General features: G+C 40.9%; 1 protein-coding gene across 5 annotated transcripts in view; it reads left to right on the top strand.

The window, feature by feature from the left end:
• The window catches only part of shroom4 (shroom family member 4), an 87,133-nt gene that overhangs the window by 25,422 nt on the left and 43,372 nt on the right, over positions 1 to 18,339 (top strand). For all 5 annotated transcript variants that reach the window (XM_040140508.1, XM_040140509.1, XM_040140510.1 and 2 more), the window contains one exon: positions 12,358 to 12,509. In XM_040140508.1, the coding sequence (XP_039996442.1) occupies positions 12,358 to 12,509 (152 nt within the window). The remainder of the gene's footprint in view (positions 1 to 12,357; positions 12,510 to 18,339) is intronic.

Raw genomic sequence — 18,339 nt, 5'->3', positions numbered from 1 at the left:
GTTTGCTCCCTTTAATGTTTCCATGGAAAGGCCGTTTAAGGACAGCACACCCCACTTGCAACATCAGGGATCAGTGAAGCTAGACGCCACGGGTATAAGTGCAAACTGGTGCTTTTGGTGTGAGCGTGGGAGCTTTTTTCTTTTTCCATCGCTGCCGTTCCCCTCCTCCCGTCCTGATAAAGAAGGCCTTGTGTGAGCGTGGGTGTGAGGAAGGGAGCAGAGCCTCACAAGGCTCAGACTGGAGGGCAGAGGTTGATGAAGGGTGTGTGTTTCTGTGTGTGTATGTGTGCAGTTGTATGGGAGAGTGAGAAAAAGAGAGCTTATTTGTCGTGTGCATACGTTCGCATTCCTGTTTTCCCAGAGCGAGAACAGCAACTATTAGCGTGGATATACGTTTAAAATTAAAGGTGCCTGTTTTACCTGTAAAACCACACAGGGATCTGGATCCCTGACCCTGACAGTGATAGCTATAGTTGGCTGGGAACTTTTGTGAACTATTGTCTACAATCTGCAAAAATTGTCCTCACCATTCACAGCAGAAATTAAAAAACAAAAACAAGACAACTGCAGATAAGCATAAGGAACAGGACGTCAGGAACATAAAGTAAAAAAGCCATAGATGCAAGAAAATGTAATACAAATACACTAGTGGCCCTAGTGCCCTTCTTCAACCCCACCTGGGAATAGGGACGTCAATAAGGGGTCACAGTATAAGTCTGAAGCGTATAATAGATGATTAAAGGTATAAAGAAAAATGCTTCTTTTGCATTATTTTTTTCTGGCATATCTCTAATTGTTGCTTTTTTATAATGAAATACTCAATGCATAATACTTAGAGGTATACTAACACCTCTAAAATCACGTTTTTGTTGAACAGATGCTCACAATGAAACCATAACAGGTGATTTAGGGCTGCATTACTTTCACTGTCAATTAACCTGCCGATCATTTTCTTGATTTAACCGATTGTTTATTTGGTCTATAAAATGTGAGAAAATATTGAAGAATGCCTCCTGTTTACTGATCAACAGTTTGAAATTCAAAGATATTCAGTTGCCTATCCAGCAAAACGTCTGGAAAAGCAGCTAACCCTTAGAACTGAGAAGCTGGAGCCAGGTATTGTTTTCAATATTTGCTTGAAAAACGACTTGTACCCTGGCCAGTCAGGTGCATCAGACCTAACCGAATGAAGGACTTCAGGAATAAAGGATTTAAGGGGATTAGATGAATTAAAATAACCTCAGATTGAGCAACAATCGTTGCTTCCAGGATGTTTCTGCTTAAATAGGAGACATCTGAGTCAGTGTAGGTAGAACTCTCACGATTTTCATGCAGTTCATATTGCACCACTTGGCAGTTTCATGCTACACAGCTTGTGTGATATGATTGAAAGCTCTTGAATAAGGCCAAATGGACCTTGTGAGATTGCCTTTCAGCTGCTGTCTCCAAGGAGAAGAATTAACTTTCAGCCTACTTTTAAACCAACGTGGATAAGAAGTAACATAAACATATACAATACAGTGACAACTGGGCAACTCTATCTTCCGAGGAAGATCGTGCCAATCAGCCGAAAGCTCCAGAACGTGTGGTGAGATTAGTTTGTCGATCACGTCACTGCTTCCTACTGGGATTATTTCTGCCTGAACCGAATACGAAATGTTTTTTTAAACAGCTCTGGGGCATCTGACCTTTAATGTCTGAGTTGCCAGCTGAATCCACAGCAAGTCTTATGAGATCAGACGAGATAAATGGCATGTCTGATCAAGCTGATCTTATTGGAAGCAAGTCAGTGCTTTCTTAAAATTACCTGATAAAGTCTCAAAGGTCTGAACCAGTCTTTCAGTGAGTTGCAAGATTGTCTGATTTGCAAAATGTTACCTTAACTGAGTTTCCTTTTTTACTTGGGATGCCTTTAAAATAGTTTCCACAAGGTTGTTAAAACCTTTTCCTAAAATCTCTACCTCTTAATGATATTTTTTGATGACTGTTAACTGTTTTTCCTTTTTGAAGGCATTTTTGAACTCTTGTTTCATTTGTTTAATTGTTTTTGAACCGGCATACCAGAAGCACCCATAAACCTTTTGGGCAACAGTATCAGGCACAGTATCCAACTTCTTTATCTACAGGAATATTTTCTCCCCATTGAAGTGCAAAGTAGTTAAGTCAAATCAAGTCAAGTCAGTTTTTATTTGTGTTGCGAGTAGTCACAGATTTGTCTCAGAGGGCTTTACAATTTGAACAGCACATGGCACACAACCAGGTGCCACCGAGTGCTAAACGGACCAACATAAAGAACTGAAAATGTAGTCCTGGAGTTGGTAAAGCCTTGCCCCTCCCACACTCAAATTGAGTTGCATGTAGTAATTTTTGCCGCGACCTCATTACGGCGAGTAGGTCAAACAATGAGTGACTCAGACTGGTGGCTATAAGCAGCCCTCTACCAGCAGCGGAAATTAAGGTGGATTCAAACACTGTCGACACAGGAAATGTGGGAGAAACTGGGCTCTACCTTCAGGGCTGCAGAAGGAGCTGGCAGCGTCAACCTCCAGCTCCTCGGCAATATTTTCTTGATACACAGGCATTATGTTCTGGAGCTGAACAGTGGCGGTGCAGCAGGGGGCCGGGGGAGCTTCTCCTCCTCCCTCCCCCGAGGGTCTTTGTCCTGGGGGTCCAAACAGAGCTGTGGGGGTTCCTGGAGGGTCCCGGAACATGTTTTGACCTGTCAGGTTGATGGCTCTCTTTAGGGCCCTGATGCACCAAGCTGACAGTCAGGAGTCGAGTGCCGCCGGGCATCACTCGGTGCGTTCACATGCACACAAGTAACCAGGTTACTCAAAGAAATTGGGTTATGAAATCAAACGACACAGTTACATGCACTGCAGTAACCTGATTTCCTGATTTTCTTTTTTGTGTGTGTGTGTGTGTGTGTGTGTGTGTGTGTGTGTGTGTGTGTGTGCGTGCGCGCGGGCTAACTACGCAGTGAGAGGACAGGGAAATGACTCATTTGCGAACTGTGAAGAGCTGCTGATTCTGGAAGTGTTTTTTTTTTCCCCGCTCTGAATTCCCATTTCAAATTTTTCTCCATGGCCCTAAAAGCATAGAAACACAGACTTTTGAGTTTTTATCAAAGAACGCAATGTTTTCTAAAGCTGTGCTGAAGATTTGAGGGGAAGAGTTTAATGTCTGAATGAATGGGACTTTCATTTCTGGAACCAGTGGCACCCGAAATAGTTTCTTGCACTTTTCAACTTCATATATGTAAATTTTACAAATAGTCAGATGTTTAGTGTTGGAAGCCAACTTATTCAGACGTACAGAGGCTGCTTTGTGTTAGTTTCACTTTTAATTAGACTTTGGGTGGACTAGTTTTGAATATAAGGACACATCCCGCTGGTCAGCTTTCACAATGTTACTTTCATTGCCTGAGGTCTTTGTCAAGCACACGCACAGATTAAAAGCCAAACTGAGACGTGGTTGCAAGTATAAATGGAAAAAAAAGGGCTGCTCTCCAGGAGAAATCTACCTAACCTACTGGTCACATTTACGTTAACTAGGATTTTTTCCTTTTTGACCTTTTTATTAAAAAAAAAAAATTTTTTTTTCAATCAGGTCACTGCATTTACACTTTTAGTAACTGTGCATGCACTGATTGTGTATCTGTACTTTGAGTATTCTTGAGGATGGTTCAGTTTATGTTTAAAAACACTACAAATGGATAAAGTGATAAATCTTTCTGGATAAAGTAATTTAAATGAGTCAGTTTAGAAAAAACTCTCACCTGAACGGACTTTCTAACACTGCATTTGAAATCTGATCCTACTCAGATTACTCTACTCTTTAAAAAGTATTCAGTCAGGCTATTTAAAAGACCCAAACAAGAATCAATGTTCCAAGAAATGAACATTTAACTATCATACTGAATGATTTTATGAACAAAATCAAAGTTTTCCTTCCTGAAATTGGACAAGACAACTCAGTAATAATGTTAATTTACTCTAGAGTGATGTTTATTTATCATGTCAGCTGCAAAAAAACACATGAACAAATACACGTGATGAGTTATTCTAAACGTTCACACCCAGAAGGAGGCGTTTAATCTCAAGACAATTCAAAGCGCAACTATAAAATAAATCCTGTTAATGTTTACAGGAAAGTGGGCAAAGCAATTTTAAATCCAAAGGTCTCATGACGTGACTGTACCTACGCGTGTGTGTGTGTGTGTGTGTGTGTGTGTGTGTGTGTGTGTGTGTGTGTGTGTGTGTGTGTGTGTGCTTTTGCCCACATTGGGCATCACATGCCTCTCAATTATCAGCTAAATCTTCCTTTAAGCTCATTTTATTCAAACATATGACACATTGATTCCAGTCTTGGAGTGTAGATACTTTTCCAAGGCCCACGTAAATCCTTTTGTATTCTCTGGATGTCTTCATGTAAACAACTGAGAAACTGTTTCCTTCTGTCTATTTCTTGCCAATGCTTTAGAACTTGTGTGTGTTGTACAAATGCGAACATGTGTATTAATGCAGATTTAAACTTTTTTTATATATCTTCACAGTCAAACAACTGACACAGTTTTTCCCAAACCGCACTCAATGCCAGAGTTTTTGAACACCTTTTCATGTGTGTGTCTTTACGCGTGAGAGTGTGTGTGTGTGTGTTTGTGTGTGTGTGTGTGTGTGTGTTTCCCATGCTTTGTGTACTTGTGTATATACACGCAGTTTTCCTTGCAGACTTTCTCAAAGCTGTGTTATCTAGAGAACTACTCATTTTATCTGTCCGGACCTTTCAGTAATGTGAGGTTTTAATTGCACAAGTTTAGGCACCGCCTTGCAGCGGTAGAAAAACACACACACACACACACACACACACACACACACACACACACACACACACACACACACACACACACACACACACACACACTGTACTGTAAATTAACTTAAGTAACTCCTGCTGTCTAATATTGAAGTGCAGATGTTCGCTTTGTTAATCATCTCTGTCAGAACGGAACAAACACACACACACACACACACACACACACACACACACCACTGTTACTGATCTTGAGGCTGGAGCTGATGATCATGTCAGTTTTTCATAAAGGGGCTGTTGTTCAGTGTAGTTTGCAGTGTGCGTGCGTGTGTGCCTGTGTTTATGAGTGTGTGCGTGTGTGCGTGTGTGTGTGTGCGTGTGTGTGTGTGTGCGTGTGTGTGTGTGTGTGTGTGTGTATGTGTGTGTGTGTCAGGTGATAGCTGAATGATGACAACCTGTGACCAGCATGGGGATTCCCGTTTTTTTCCAGGGCACAATGACAGGCACCGCGCCACTATACGGACACACACACACATGCACACACATTCGCGGGCGCACACACAGACACACTCGAGGCCATGAAGTCACCCCTTGAATCTAAAAATAAAAGGGTGTGTCGGACTTTGTGTGTTTCAGCACACAGAGAGGGTATTCATCTCCGTCAACCCAATGCCTGGGGTGACCTCATCCAGTCTGGACATCCCACAGCAGCATGGCACTCACATACACACACACACACACACTCTGCCCAGGCATGTAGGTCAGCTTGAAGTGAAACGGAGCTAAAGGGCTTAGAAACTGACGCAGAAACAGCTGAGAAGTGGTTTATTACAGTTTTTACAGCCCGTAACTCGTATTTTTTTCAGCACTGAGTTCAGTTTTTTATTAAAACTTGACACACATTCAGCGCGGCAGAAGTCAGTGTGAACTAAACCGTGGATCACTTTTCATTGCTTTGGCACAAAGTGCATTCAGTTGCCACCACCAACACTCCATTGCTCCATTTTGCACACTTACATTCTATTGTAAAAACTTAAATTTACATTCAAAAGCTAACATAACAAAAAATAACTGTATAAACGCCAAATCGGGATATTCAACATTGAGGCCCATTTTCGTCGCTTGATGACCCCCATGAAAGACGTAATGTGAGGCTGAATCCAGAAGGTTTTTTAATGATATGGGACAATGTGGCGTTTCTCCGCTCTCTTTAATTGGTTTACAGTCCACCCCGGGATGGTTTCACTTTTCCTTCCACCTTATTGTCCATTACTCAGCCCCGAGAGAGGAAATCTTTTCTTCACTGAGGTGGAAAGTTTGTGATCAGATGTCCCTCTTGGACACAATAAATGCTGGATAGGCTGAACATATGTGCAGAAGATTGCCAGGGATGGATCAGACATGCAAGGAAATTATTCCCCAGGTGTTTAGAAAGGAGAACAGAAGGCGTGATGAGAACTTGTGGCCAGAAGCAGAAGACCGGCTTGACTATCCCTGATGTATTTGTCTAGATGGCAAAAAAAAAACCTACTGAAGCATTTAATCATTTAATCAATTAAATGAATGGTCTCTAAAATGTCAGAAAACATTACTTAAGCCAGAGATGATCAAGTTGCTTTTTTTGTTTACTAAATGAGCAAAATCCAAAGATGTTTTTGCTTCAAAAATAACTTCAGTGAATAATTGACTGGCAAAATACTGTAGTTGCAGATTGATTTTCAGTCGATCGACAAATAGACGAATTGTTTCATCCTGACGGGTGAAGCAGTGAAATATGATCCTGTAAGGGCTGCGTGTTTTCACCTAGTTCTGTTGGTAGCATGCATTTGTGATAGTATGATCCAGGAAGCCTAGATCCTAATTCTGCACTCCAGTAATATCATACTTTGGTCTTCCTTTTTGGAAAGTTGGCCCTCAGTCTTGCTCGTCTCTGTCTGGAAAGGTATGACGTTAACCGGCAACGACCAACAGCGCCCAAACCTTCCTGCGCCGAGAAATGAGCTTGGGTTTATGACTTCATCAGCCACACACAGACACACAAACACACACAAACACACACACAAACACACACACAAGCACACACACACACACACACACACACACACACACACACACACACACACACACACACACACAAACACACACAGAAAACATACATGCCTGCCTGCTCTGCCCATAATAAAACTCTCATTACCGTTCTCTAATTCTGCCCCACAGGCTGTCTCCTCCCTTGCTTCTTTCTTCCCTTCTGCTTCCTATTCACACTTCCTAATTTTGGCACCTGATTTAGTTTTAGTCTTTTCACAAAAATGCAAATTTAAGTCATATGATATTTTGTTAGATTTCTTTTCTAGTTTTAGTCAAATCAAAACAAAGTTTAGTTTTCACCGGTGACATTTTAGTCTCATTTTTGCCATGTCTTTGTAATTTTTACATCTTCTAAACATTTTGCCACAGCTGTCGCCATCTTTGTTGTTTCCCACGGTTACAGTCGTCGTTCTCGTCTATGCCGGGGGTAAGGGGGAAAAGGCAGTGTTGACTTGTCCCCACACACGGCGTCCGTGTCACTCCGCTCGGCAGTGATACAACAGACTGGCTTCCCTCAGTAAATCCAGGTAGCATTTCCAAACTGCTCTCTCTCTCGGCCGTTCCTGCTCACTGCTGTCCACTGCAGGGTAGCGAGTAATTCAGAAGCCGATTCACTCACCTGTTCACTAAAACACTAACAAATAATGAATAAATGTTAACTGTCTCGGTTCAGTCATAGTTCGTCGCGAAAAAAAAGGTCAACTACGCATATTTTTCGTCATCCGTTGATGAAATGAACACGGATCCACACCTTTCTCCCTAGCTTCCTTCCTTCTTTCCGTCTCTTTTCCTCTCATCTCCTTTCCTTCTGCCCTTTCTCCCTGACTTTTTTGTTCTCCTCTTTCTGCCTTCATCCCCATGTCTTTTTCTTCCACTCTGTACCCCATTCATGCGCATCACCGTGCCTTATCACCTTATTTTTCACCTCTTTTTCTTCTCTCCCTCTTTCTTTCCTTTACTTCTGCCCTTTGTTTTCTTTTATCCTCACCACCCTCCCTTCCACCCTTACGATTATTCCTCCCTTCTTGCCCTCATTCTCATCACATTGCCTTCATTTATTAGGTTGTTTTAGTCTTGCCTCTCTTCCTTGTTTTTTTTCCTTCCACCATTTTGTCCTCATCTTTATGACCTTCCCTTATTCTTTTATATTCGTGTATTTTTCTTTTACCCCTTTGTTTTGTCTCCTCTTCCCTTCAAGCTGTCCCCCACCCTTCATCCTCATGAGCTTTCTTTCTTTCCACCCTTCCTCTCCATACTTTCCCTCTGCTTTTCCTCACCTTCCCATCCTGCCTCCCTTCCTTTCTGTCTTTCTCCTGCCCTTCTGCACTTCATCCTCACCTCATTTTTCTCTAACGTTACCCCTCTCATCTTCATTACCTTCCCGTCTTCCCTTGATTTCTCCCTTTCTCCCTTTCTCCCTTGTCTCCTTCCCTCCCCTCTGTTATCCATGGGAAAATGAAAGATTACTTTTCGAGCTTAACGGTACACTGATAGTTTTAGCAGAGCTGGCGCGCGCGCGCGTGTGTGTGTGTGTGTGTTTTAGTCTTACCGCAGCACTGTTTATATCAGAGTTTTGCATTTATTACATTGCAGAATAATGAGAGATCATATTATTGCTGTGTATTTAAGTTTCTTAACCATGGATGTCGTGTTTGGGAACACTGTATGTATGTGTGTGTGTGTGTGTGTGTGTGTGTGTGTGTGTGTGTGTGTGTGTGTGTGTGTGTGTGTGTGTGATAGAGAGATCCTCATTGTAAGCAGTGTTAAACATTCCACCACCAAAGCCATTTCTGCCTCTGGTTTGTTTTCATAATGAAAAACTCATTAAAAATAAATGAACATAAACACTGTGTCAAATGCATTCAACTCATGCCAGAGGCCCGTGTGTGTGTGTGTGTGTGTGTGTGTGTGTGTGTGTGTGTGTGTGTGTGTGTGTGTGTGTGTGATCTCCGTAATTTTGGAATGTGTGTGGAAATACCTTAATTTTCACAGTGCATTATATAATGGCAACCAAAAGAGAGATGTGTAGGACCCACGCTGTGCAAAATCTTACATTTGATGCTATGGCTACAGAAAATACTTGTTTCTAAGTGGCTAGCCAGTATCAGCTAATAAACCCAGGTTACCTGTCAGTGGGTCAGTCATTACAAACTCATGCTGTGCAGCCAAACACAGCCTTATTTTAAATTCAAGGGCAGATCCCAAATCCTAAAATATGTTAGGCTGATTTTATGGGATGGTGTATTGTCTTTTAACAACGGTGTATGTCAAAATGTTTGATACATTAGATACTCGGTTTCCGTTATTCAGCGTATCGGATGACGGAGGTGTAAAGACCTGAACGACTCTGACGAAGGCCAAATCATCGTGGCCAGAAGACTTGGTTGGAGCATCTCTGGAATGACAAGGCTCATGGGGTGCTCCCATTCTGCAGTGGTGGTCCGGGGAAGGACAAACCACAAACCGGTGAAAGGGTGTTGGGGGATGTGCTGAAACAAGTTTGGTCTGCAGCGGCTGCACCTCGCAAACTTAGAGGACTTAAAGGATCTGCTGCTAACGTCTGCCAGATACCAAAGGGCACCTCTGGAGGTCTTGAAGGGTCTCTGCCTCGGTGGGTTGGAGCTGTGTTTGCAGCAAACAGAGGACCAACAGCATATTAGACAGGCGTCGTCAAAATGTTTTTGCCCATTACTGTATATGACATAATGTCAGAGTGGAATGAGATGATTCGAAGATCCAGTCAACAGTCTAACAAGCAACAATACTGCGTTATCATATAATACCTCTCAAAGAAATTGACTTATCCAAGTGCAAATAAAGTGGAAAACTGGATGAAGATCTGAACGTAGCCTGCCTCATTTTTCTTTGGTAACAAGTTCAATAGAGCCAGATACTTAAAAACTTGAGTGTGGTGTCAAATAATCAGCCAGGTCTTTAACTGGATCCCAGTCCACCTAAGCTGGTTTATCAAATGTCAACAAAGCTCAAATATGAAACTGTTTGTCTTTCACAAACACAAACCTGACCATCATCAAAACCAAAAGTTGCGACAAAGCTACCCAGTTCATATTTGGTTGCCTGCTCCGGGGTTTTCCATGTTTGGAGTGGTAATACAGCAGGATCACATTTTAAGTGCATTAACCTTTGAAGTCATTAGGTCGCATTAGGCCCTATAGGACATGGCAGAAAGCATGAGTTAATATATGAGAGATCTTGATTTAAGTTTGAGTTGGCCCACAAGGCAGAGTTCCCTGCTGTGTGTCTGTAAAATCCTAAAAATCCATGACATGCATTCCTTTGACTTTTGCAGAAGTGGCGAGAGAATGAATCAATGAATAGTGGAAAGAGGGTGGGACAAGTCCGCTCTCCGTTTTTACAATGTATATTCAGGATTTTGTTCCTTTATATATGCCCCTGAAGCATTTATATTGGATTAATAGTGGAATTCTCCTGGGTTTGATATCTGAAAGGGATGGTAAGAAAAAAAACCCTAATTCTAACCTGCATAGTGAACTTTGAAAAAGTTGGGGAAGGAAACAGGACCTCACTTGCTATTTGTTGAGTCTAAAATGGGGTTAATACTTGTGGAAAAATCAGTGCAAACATCTAATCTAGCCCTACTCCTAATGGTATCAGTCATCCATGAAATAAACGTCTTTAGGTACTTTTAACTCACACCAAACTCCAAACTTTCAAAATGAGGCTATTTAATCCAAGGTACTCTAAAAATGTATTGTTCTTCTAATTAGATTCCTACCAAACACCACTTTAACACTCCCTGCTTTTATATGAACTGTAATCTTATCTATAATCTATACTCTTAACGTTTTCAGTGACCCACTTTTGGCAGACAAAAGTAAAATGGATTAGTAAAACCTGCATAAGGTCTTGCCAGTTTTTAAGATATTGATACTATTTGCTGTGGCATGGAAACGTCCTAAAATGCCTAACTAGCTGTTGCTGTGCACTTTCAGTGCACTTCTTCACCTGATCTCCTTGCACTTTGTCTTATTGAATAGATTTAGTACTCAGTACTTACTTCAAGGTCTCCTACTCTACTGAAGCTTGAGTGTTGTCCATCATTTGTAAGTCGCTTTGGATAAAAGCATCTGCCAAAGTAAATGTAAATTAGTTGCTACTTTCAGTTTTGGTTAATACCCTCGGCAAAACATCTTGAAGGGTACGATTTGTAAATTTAGTTAATTAATTTCGTAATAACTCAAGTGGCAACCAGAGGCAAGCTGGTATGCAAAAATAAAAATACCAAAATCTGAAATACGAAATATGAAATAAATTTGAATTTAAAGAATTTGATTAAAATTTTAAAGAAAAGCCTTTGCCATTTCCTCATTATTGTGCATTAACTGGAATATTTGAAACACTGCCAAACACTGCTGTTATGTGCAGAGCAGCAACCATTAGCAGAAGAAGAGGGCGCAACAAGATGACGTAATTGAAAGAGTAGAAAACATGATGGAAATATGGCATTTGTTTTTGTTTCATGTGTTAGTTTGAGGAACGTTACAGTTTCCTCATCTCTCTGATCTTTCTCTCTCTCAGATCTGCACCTTGTGCATTTTGCTTTGATCGATACACCAACTTTTCCACCTCAGCCAAGCAATATTTTGACTTTTTCTTCCCTAGCGTTTCTACTCAACTTTTTTTTTTTAACATAAAAAAATGGAAATGCGCTAAACATCTTTAATACACTGTGTACTGCAGACAACACAAAATCAGTAAAATCAATTACATTTGATTTATATTCGCTGCCCCAGACACTCAGTGTCTATTCGTGTCACACAGGAAGTGATGCTTTTTCAGTCCACAGACGAAGGAGAACTGGACCGATAGCTGCTTTAAAATATATACCAGTTTTTGAATATTTTGAGTTAGTTCCTACACCGCATAAGTATGTCGTTCAATATTTTTTGTATCTATGAATACAAAATATATAAAGAAATATAAATCTATTTCTCTCTTTTTTTGTTGCATCCTGTCTTTCCTCAGGTCTGTTGATGCGATTTATGGGCAAACTCGAACCTCACACCACATCACGGCGCACACTCGTCAATGTTTCACCCCTCCGCAGCCTGAAAAACGCACTGAAACATCCCAGCAATGCGTTAACAACACAGGCTTCACCACTGTGTGACCCGCAGTCAGCACTGTGGCAAACACACACAGAGTCTATTACAGAGGAATGTGATGGGTTTCTGTGGGATGTTTGGTCCAGGCTGTTTTGGAGATGCTCTTTAGGGTGCTGTTGCTGTGGGGACAGAGACAGTAAGAAAAATGTCTCCAAAAATGGGTTTTAAAGGAGTCGGCTTGGCAGCGCGGACGTATCCTCGAGTGACTTTTTTATGCTTACGATTATTTTTTTTCTCAATCTGAATGTGCCCCTGTTTCTTCATCCAAGTTTTCTCTTTTATCTCAAGCAATTCATGTCTTTGTCTCCAGATCGAGGATGGAGGGAAGGCGGCCCATTGCAAGAAGCTGAAAGTTGGCGACGAACTCATCAACATAAACGGATCTGCCCTCTACGGCAGCAGACAGGAGGCCCTCATCCTCATCAAGGGATCATACAGGATACTGAAGCTGACAGTCAGGAGGTAAAAACACTTGACTGCAATGTGAAATAGAAGCACAAAGGGCTCACGCTTGGACGTCATTACTGTTTACGCGCAACATGAAATATCTGCACGCACGTGGGCTTTTCTCATAAATAGTTTCATGTCTTCAAAGAATACTTGAGCGTTTGTCTTCCAAAAACGCATGTGTGTGTTTGTCGCCCATCGTTTTGTCCTCCTCCCTCTTTACCGACACTGTATGCTGTCCTGACGTTGACTCACCGACATGGGAAGGAAGGTGAGGGAGGAGACGAGAAAGGAGGTGACTGTGCTATTCCCCCGGTCTGTTAAGAATCTGCTAGCATAGACATGGAAACCCACAATGAAAGCAAAGCTCTCGGATAGAAAACGTTTCACAGGACGTGACCTTTGACCTTCAGGGTGTCAGAAGGGAAGCTGATAAACTCTGATGAGCACAGAGGAGTGGATGTCTGTTTGTCTATGTTTGTAATCATTTAGAGAAGCGTTGGAATCTCATAGGAAACGAGTGTCTATAAAGATAAATATGCAGAAATTCTGTCATCATTATTCCAGTGTTTTGCAACCTGGGTTTTTATTTCATAGTTGTGGCCATTCTCACTAGGGGTCATGCAAACTGTGCACTCTGCTGTAGAAATTCATAAAACACAAAATCCAACAAAAAACCCATATACTATAAACTAATGAAAAAGGGTTCTCCACCATCTTTCAGCATTATGTATCTCTAAAAGTAAACCCAGCGATTAGCTTGCTGGATTGTAGCTAACTGCATAGAGATCTACTTCCAAAATCGTGTCAGTTAGGAAATGTGTCTTTCTTGAAATGTTCCCGATTATTTGTCGAAATACAGCCTCAGTACTTCAGGAGAAGTCATGAAATCTTGAACAATGATCATGAGATGTCAGAATTGTAGACTTGAAAATTGAGAAAATTCTGAAACATTGGAGTGGGCTTGATTGGAAAGTGCAAATATAAACTGCAAAATTGCTGTGAGCATGAAACCAGAGAAATAATCAGTGTCATAACAGGCATAGAGGTTTTATTTAGATCATTGAAATTTGGGGAATCATAAAAACCGAGTTGACCTAAGGCTGTATTGGCAGATTTTTTGGGCACTAAGGGCAGGGAGTCAGTATACCGAACACCTCTCACATTACACGCAATTGTGATCAGTTTTTTAATCTAAAAAAATGGATTAGTGCAGCTTTAAAGTTTATATACTGCACCGTGACCCTAGTTGGCGCGGGAGGAGAAATTGTTAATAGTTCCTTTTTCCAAACCCTGCACCTCCCAGCCCAGTGTTCCAGGACTCTGGAAGCAGAACTAATGAGAGGAATATTTCCACTCTGTGAACCTAAGTCCAGTTTGCGTCGTAACGTGGACTTGGAGGGCGTTGGTTGAAGATCTGCAGATCTGAGGTCAGATTTAACAGTGTGCTGTATCAGATAAATTGTTTGGAGCAGAGCAGCTGATCTCGAGGGGATATTTTCAGTTTAGCAATCTCTTATCACCCTGATGTAATTTTTTTATTTGCCTCTCTCTGTTTAGAGATTAAAAAATGTTATCATCTGGGCTAGAGATTTTTCCCTTTGGATTTATTGATATCTCTATTTTTCTTTAATCCATATTTGAAGTATTTTGTCACATTCTTTTTCAATTTCCACATCTATGCATTGACTCTTCTGTCAGCGGCCTCGTTGCAAATTTATACACGTGCATCGGTTTTGTTATTCTGCCTTTTTTCCATTACACTGATAGTGTTGCAATAACACACCCTTAGTTCCAGCAATGTAAACTGTGCTTGTCAACAAAATGGTTTGAAAAATACACGACAATAAAAAGGTTTGTAAGGACGTACACTAAGGGAGAATTTCCTTTATCCTGGAGCTTTAGCTCTTTTTGGGTAAATGTTCACCTTTTGTTGTGTTTTCAATTTATGTACATTTGCAGAAGTCTTCAAATTCTGTCACGACCCCCTTTTATGCTGTGTTTTTGCCACTTAGTGGATCTAAGTGGAAACGCAACAAATGTCCAGAAAGATTATAATACTTTTTAAATAATGTTTTACTTCACGGATAGAGAAAAAAAAGTCCCCTTTTCCATGTCTTTTTGTTATATTTCTCAACTTTTCCGTCACCTTGATGTGAATACTTTCGGTTCTACCAAGAACAGAACTAGTGCGGTTTAATTTTTCTGGTGTTACAACTATCACTTTGTCTTCTCGGACAGCTTCAGACAGCTGTTTGGCAGCAACACGTCTTGTTCTGGCTTTGAAACCAGATCAGCCATCCAGCAGTCATTGCTGCGTTTTCAGACCCCTGTCTAATGCTGTTAGACACAGATACAGACAAGCATTCACACACATGTACAGTACAAATGCACATTCACAGACGCAAACAGACAGTTGAACAAACATTTTGTTTTAGGAATGCTACTGGTTATGAGAATCACACCCAGTCAAATCCACTGTGTTTGTCAATGTCTGGTATGTACTGAGTGTCTGACTCTTAAGGGGCTTTCCCAACACTTTGTGTGTGTGTGTGTGTGTGTGTGTGTGTGTGTGTGTAAAGACGCGTACATCATTAACCATATGTGCTACTCATTTAACGGTAACAGTTGTTCCTCTGTGGTTATTCATTATTTTGAATGTTTTAAAAAAAACAAACAAAACTGTGTATTTCAGAGTCTTTTTTCTTCAGATAAAATTCTTCATGTATCTCCAACATTAATTTTCTGTTCAGTTAATCAACTTCCAGTGATAGCTCCCAAACGTTTTAAACCTTTTTAGCCTGGCAACAGCACATTTTTTAAAGCTCGAGAGGTTAGGGAATTTTCTCAGTATGTGTATGAATCACGGGATCCTGCAACTTAAGTGAAAACATGAAAAAAACACCATATTTTGGTTTAAAACACCAGCAAGAATAAGAGCTTGTGAAAATGACATCCACAGTCATAACTTCCTTTTTAATCTGTGTGTTTTCATCTGATTTCTGTGCAATTTACTCTCTCTAAGCCGATAGAGAGCTGTTATTTGTATTCTGGCAGGAGCCGCTCCAACACGGTCGTTCGCATATGAATTAAACTCACTTTGATCTACAAGTTTCTGACACTAAACACCGTTCTCGGCTTCGCTATTGGTTGGGACACTGTTGCGCTTTGACCCTGACTCTGCGCCATTAACACCACAGCCTTCGAAAAGCCTTGCTTCGGTCATTACTGTAGGAACAAGGAACCCTTTGGAAGGTGATGTAGCAGTCTAGTGCCAGACAACACACACACACACACACACACACACACACACACACACACACACACACACACACACACACACACACACACACACACAGGGATGATGAAATGCTCACATTTGCACACTAGGCTCTACTTATGTAGTTTTAACAGTGGAAAAGTGCCCTTAGTCAAAAGCCGAACTCCGTTACCACCTCTTTTAACAACACAAGGGGACTGTTGGTACGGAGTTGGCAGGTGAATGGATGGACGTCTGGGTCATTATTTGGAACGTAAAAACCTGGTGCATGTGACAAATTTTTAGCGGCACAAACATTTCTTGGAGGCAGAATGAGTCCTTCTGGCTTAAACCAGAGCATGTAAGGAGCAGGTCTACTGTCATTCATTCGTAACAACAAACATCATCTCGGAGGGCCAGCAGACAGGTTTGGCTCGATTGTAGGTTTTCACTCAGCGGTAAAAGGCTTCTTAACACTACATCGTTGTTGACTGAAACTTTATAACTCCATAATGTGAAGCATTACGTAGAGGGGTGCTCCTTAAATACCAGTGATTTTGAATCTTCAGTTGAGGCGCACATGATTCAAACTTTGTGTTGTGAAGTCTTTTGGGGTTTTTTTTTTTTTGGTCATTGTACACAGAGCAACACATGATAACAGCATGGGAGGCTATAAACCTTAATGACTGAGGCTTGTCTTAAAATTACCTAACTGCAATAAAAATAGAGAGGGTTGATAGAAAAGGGGGACGAAGCAGCATGAGGAACCTTGGTTCTTTTCACCCCATTTCTGCTTTTTGCAAAACTGTGCCAGGAGAGACTCTCTGCAGCGTGTTAGGATTTTTTATAATGACGTGTGACCGGGACGCTCGCCAGGGCAGAGGCCATGAATGATATAGTTTCACTACTAATGCAGGCACGACGCACTGGACAGGTTGATGGCGCCACCTACAGGGAAAGGAAGAAACTGTTGCTGCAGTTTTGACACTTGGGTCAACTGTAGGTTGTGAGTTTTTTTGTTTTTTTTTCTTTTTCATAACAGATTTTTGTTTGTTTGTGTTCTTATTACAGGATTTATAGCATTTATAGCATTTTGTTTAAAAAGGAACTTTAGTATTTGATGTTAACCGGAGCAAATTTTTTCTGCGGGAGTGTTTTTAGAGTGCTTTAACTGATCATGTCAGAAGTATTTATCGTGTTGGTTTGCGGAAGGTCAACGTCGCTTTATTACCTGGGCATCTTTGCTATCTTGGCAACAACAACCTCAAAGCAAGTGTTAAAAAGTGAAAGTGACTGTAAAAAAATAAAAAAAAATTAAAAAAAGAATAAATTGTGGCTGTAAACTTATTGCCGGAAGGTGGTGCAGGTTTACATATTGCAGCAGCTCGTACTTCCGTTGCCTGTATAACGACAGGTCAAAGCTTCTTTACCTACAGGTGGCGCAGGTTTGCGTGGGTAGAATTAGTCTGACAGTGACCAAACAGCTCCCCCTTGTGGATGTGTGGACAGTTAAACATGATTGAGTAAGTTATGAAGCAGGTTCTTGAAGATTTTTGCGTTAGCAACTAAAACCAAAGTACTTTTATTAAGTGTCAGAGATAGTTAGTGGTAGGATTAGTTCCCAAAAAACATTTTGAGAGGAGAAATTTTTCACTCAGCACAGCAATTTAACATCCTCCTCTTTCACTTTTTGTCTTTTATGAGCTTCAGTTTAGAGGCACATAAAGAGAAAACCTGCACTTCTTTGGGTCTGTCCAGTCACGTTTACCTCAGCCGATTATATCGTGCGATAAATTTTATATGAATGCATATAAATGTATAACAAAAAGTCCATTCTGTTCATGCACTTCCCCTTTTCTTCGGTCCCCTCCTTCTTCACCACGACTCCCTAGTCTTCCAAGATGGCATCTTTCCAAACAGTTCTGAACACCTCTGCCAAACTTTAGCGACTCCACCTTGTATGATTTTATACCTGCGTGCTTGCGTGTGTGTACATGTATTTCAGAAAGTGTGAGAAATTTCTTCTTTGTTATTCTAAGCTCAATTAAAACTCACTTAACCTTAACGGAGACGGAGAGTAGCCACATGGATTTCTTATACCGAATATGCTTGTCTGGGAAACATCAGGTAATTACTCACTGGGGTTTCCCTGTACAGTATTTTACTGTAGGAGCATTTGTGAATAAAAGGGCTTTTCTTTTTTTTTTTTTTTCTTTTTTTTAAACTGAGGGAGCAGGAAAGGAAAAATGAACATTTTGGATTTAATTATATGATGTAAATGCAGCGGAAGGAAACATGACGTTGGCGAGGAGAGAAGATGATTCGTTCAACTTCAGTAAAGAGTTGGAAAATTGTGTTTTTGTGCAACTTTTATACTGAACTCTGGTGCAGTAAAGCTTTGATATGAAAACTTGTACTGGATTTATAAAAGGCTGTATTGTATTGGAGAGGTTGCCATTACATTAATTGGGAGTTGTGTAACACCAGAAATGGGAAGCACTTGATTTTCATGTTTTTTGACTCCTAGAAGGATGTTACAACTCATCGCTGTAATCCATTGATCCACTGATTTACTTGCATTTACTC

Source organism: Xiphias gladius, chromosome 12 (assembly GCF_016859285.1).
Source record: "Xiphias gladius isolate SHS-SW01 ecotype Sanya breed wild chromosome 12, ASM1685928v1, whole genome shotgun sequence".
NCBI classification, from domain to species: Eukaryota; Metazoa; Chordata; class Actinopteri; order Istiophoriformes; family Xiphiidae; genus Xiphias; species Xiphias gladius.
This window is presented reverse-complemented; position numbering and strand designations above follow the sequence as displayed.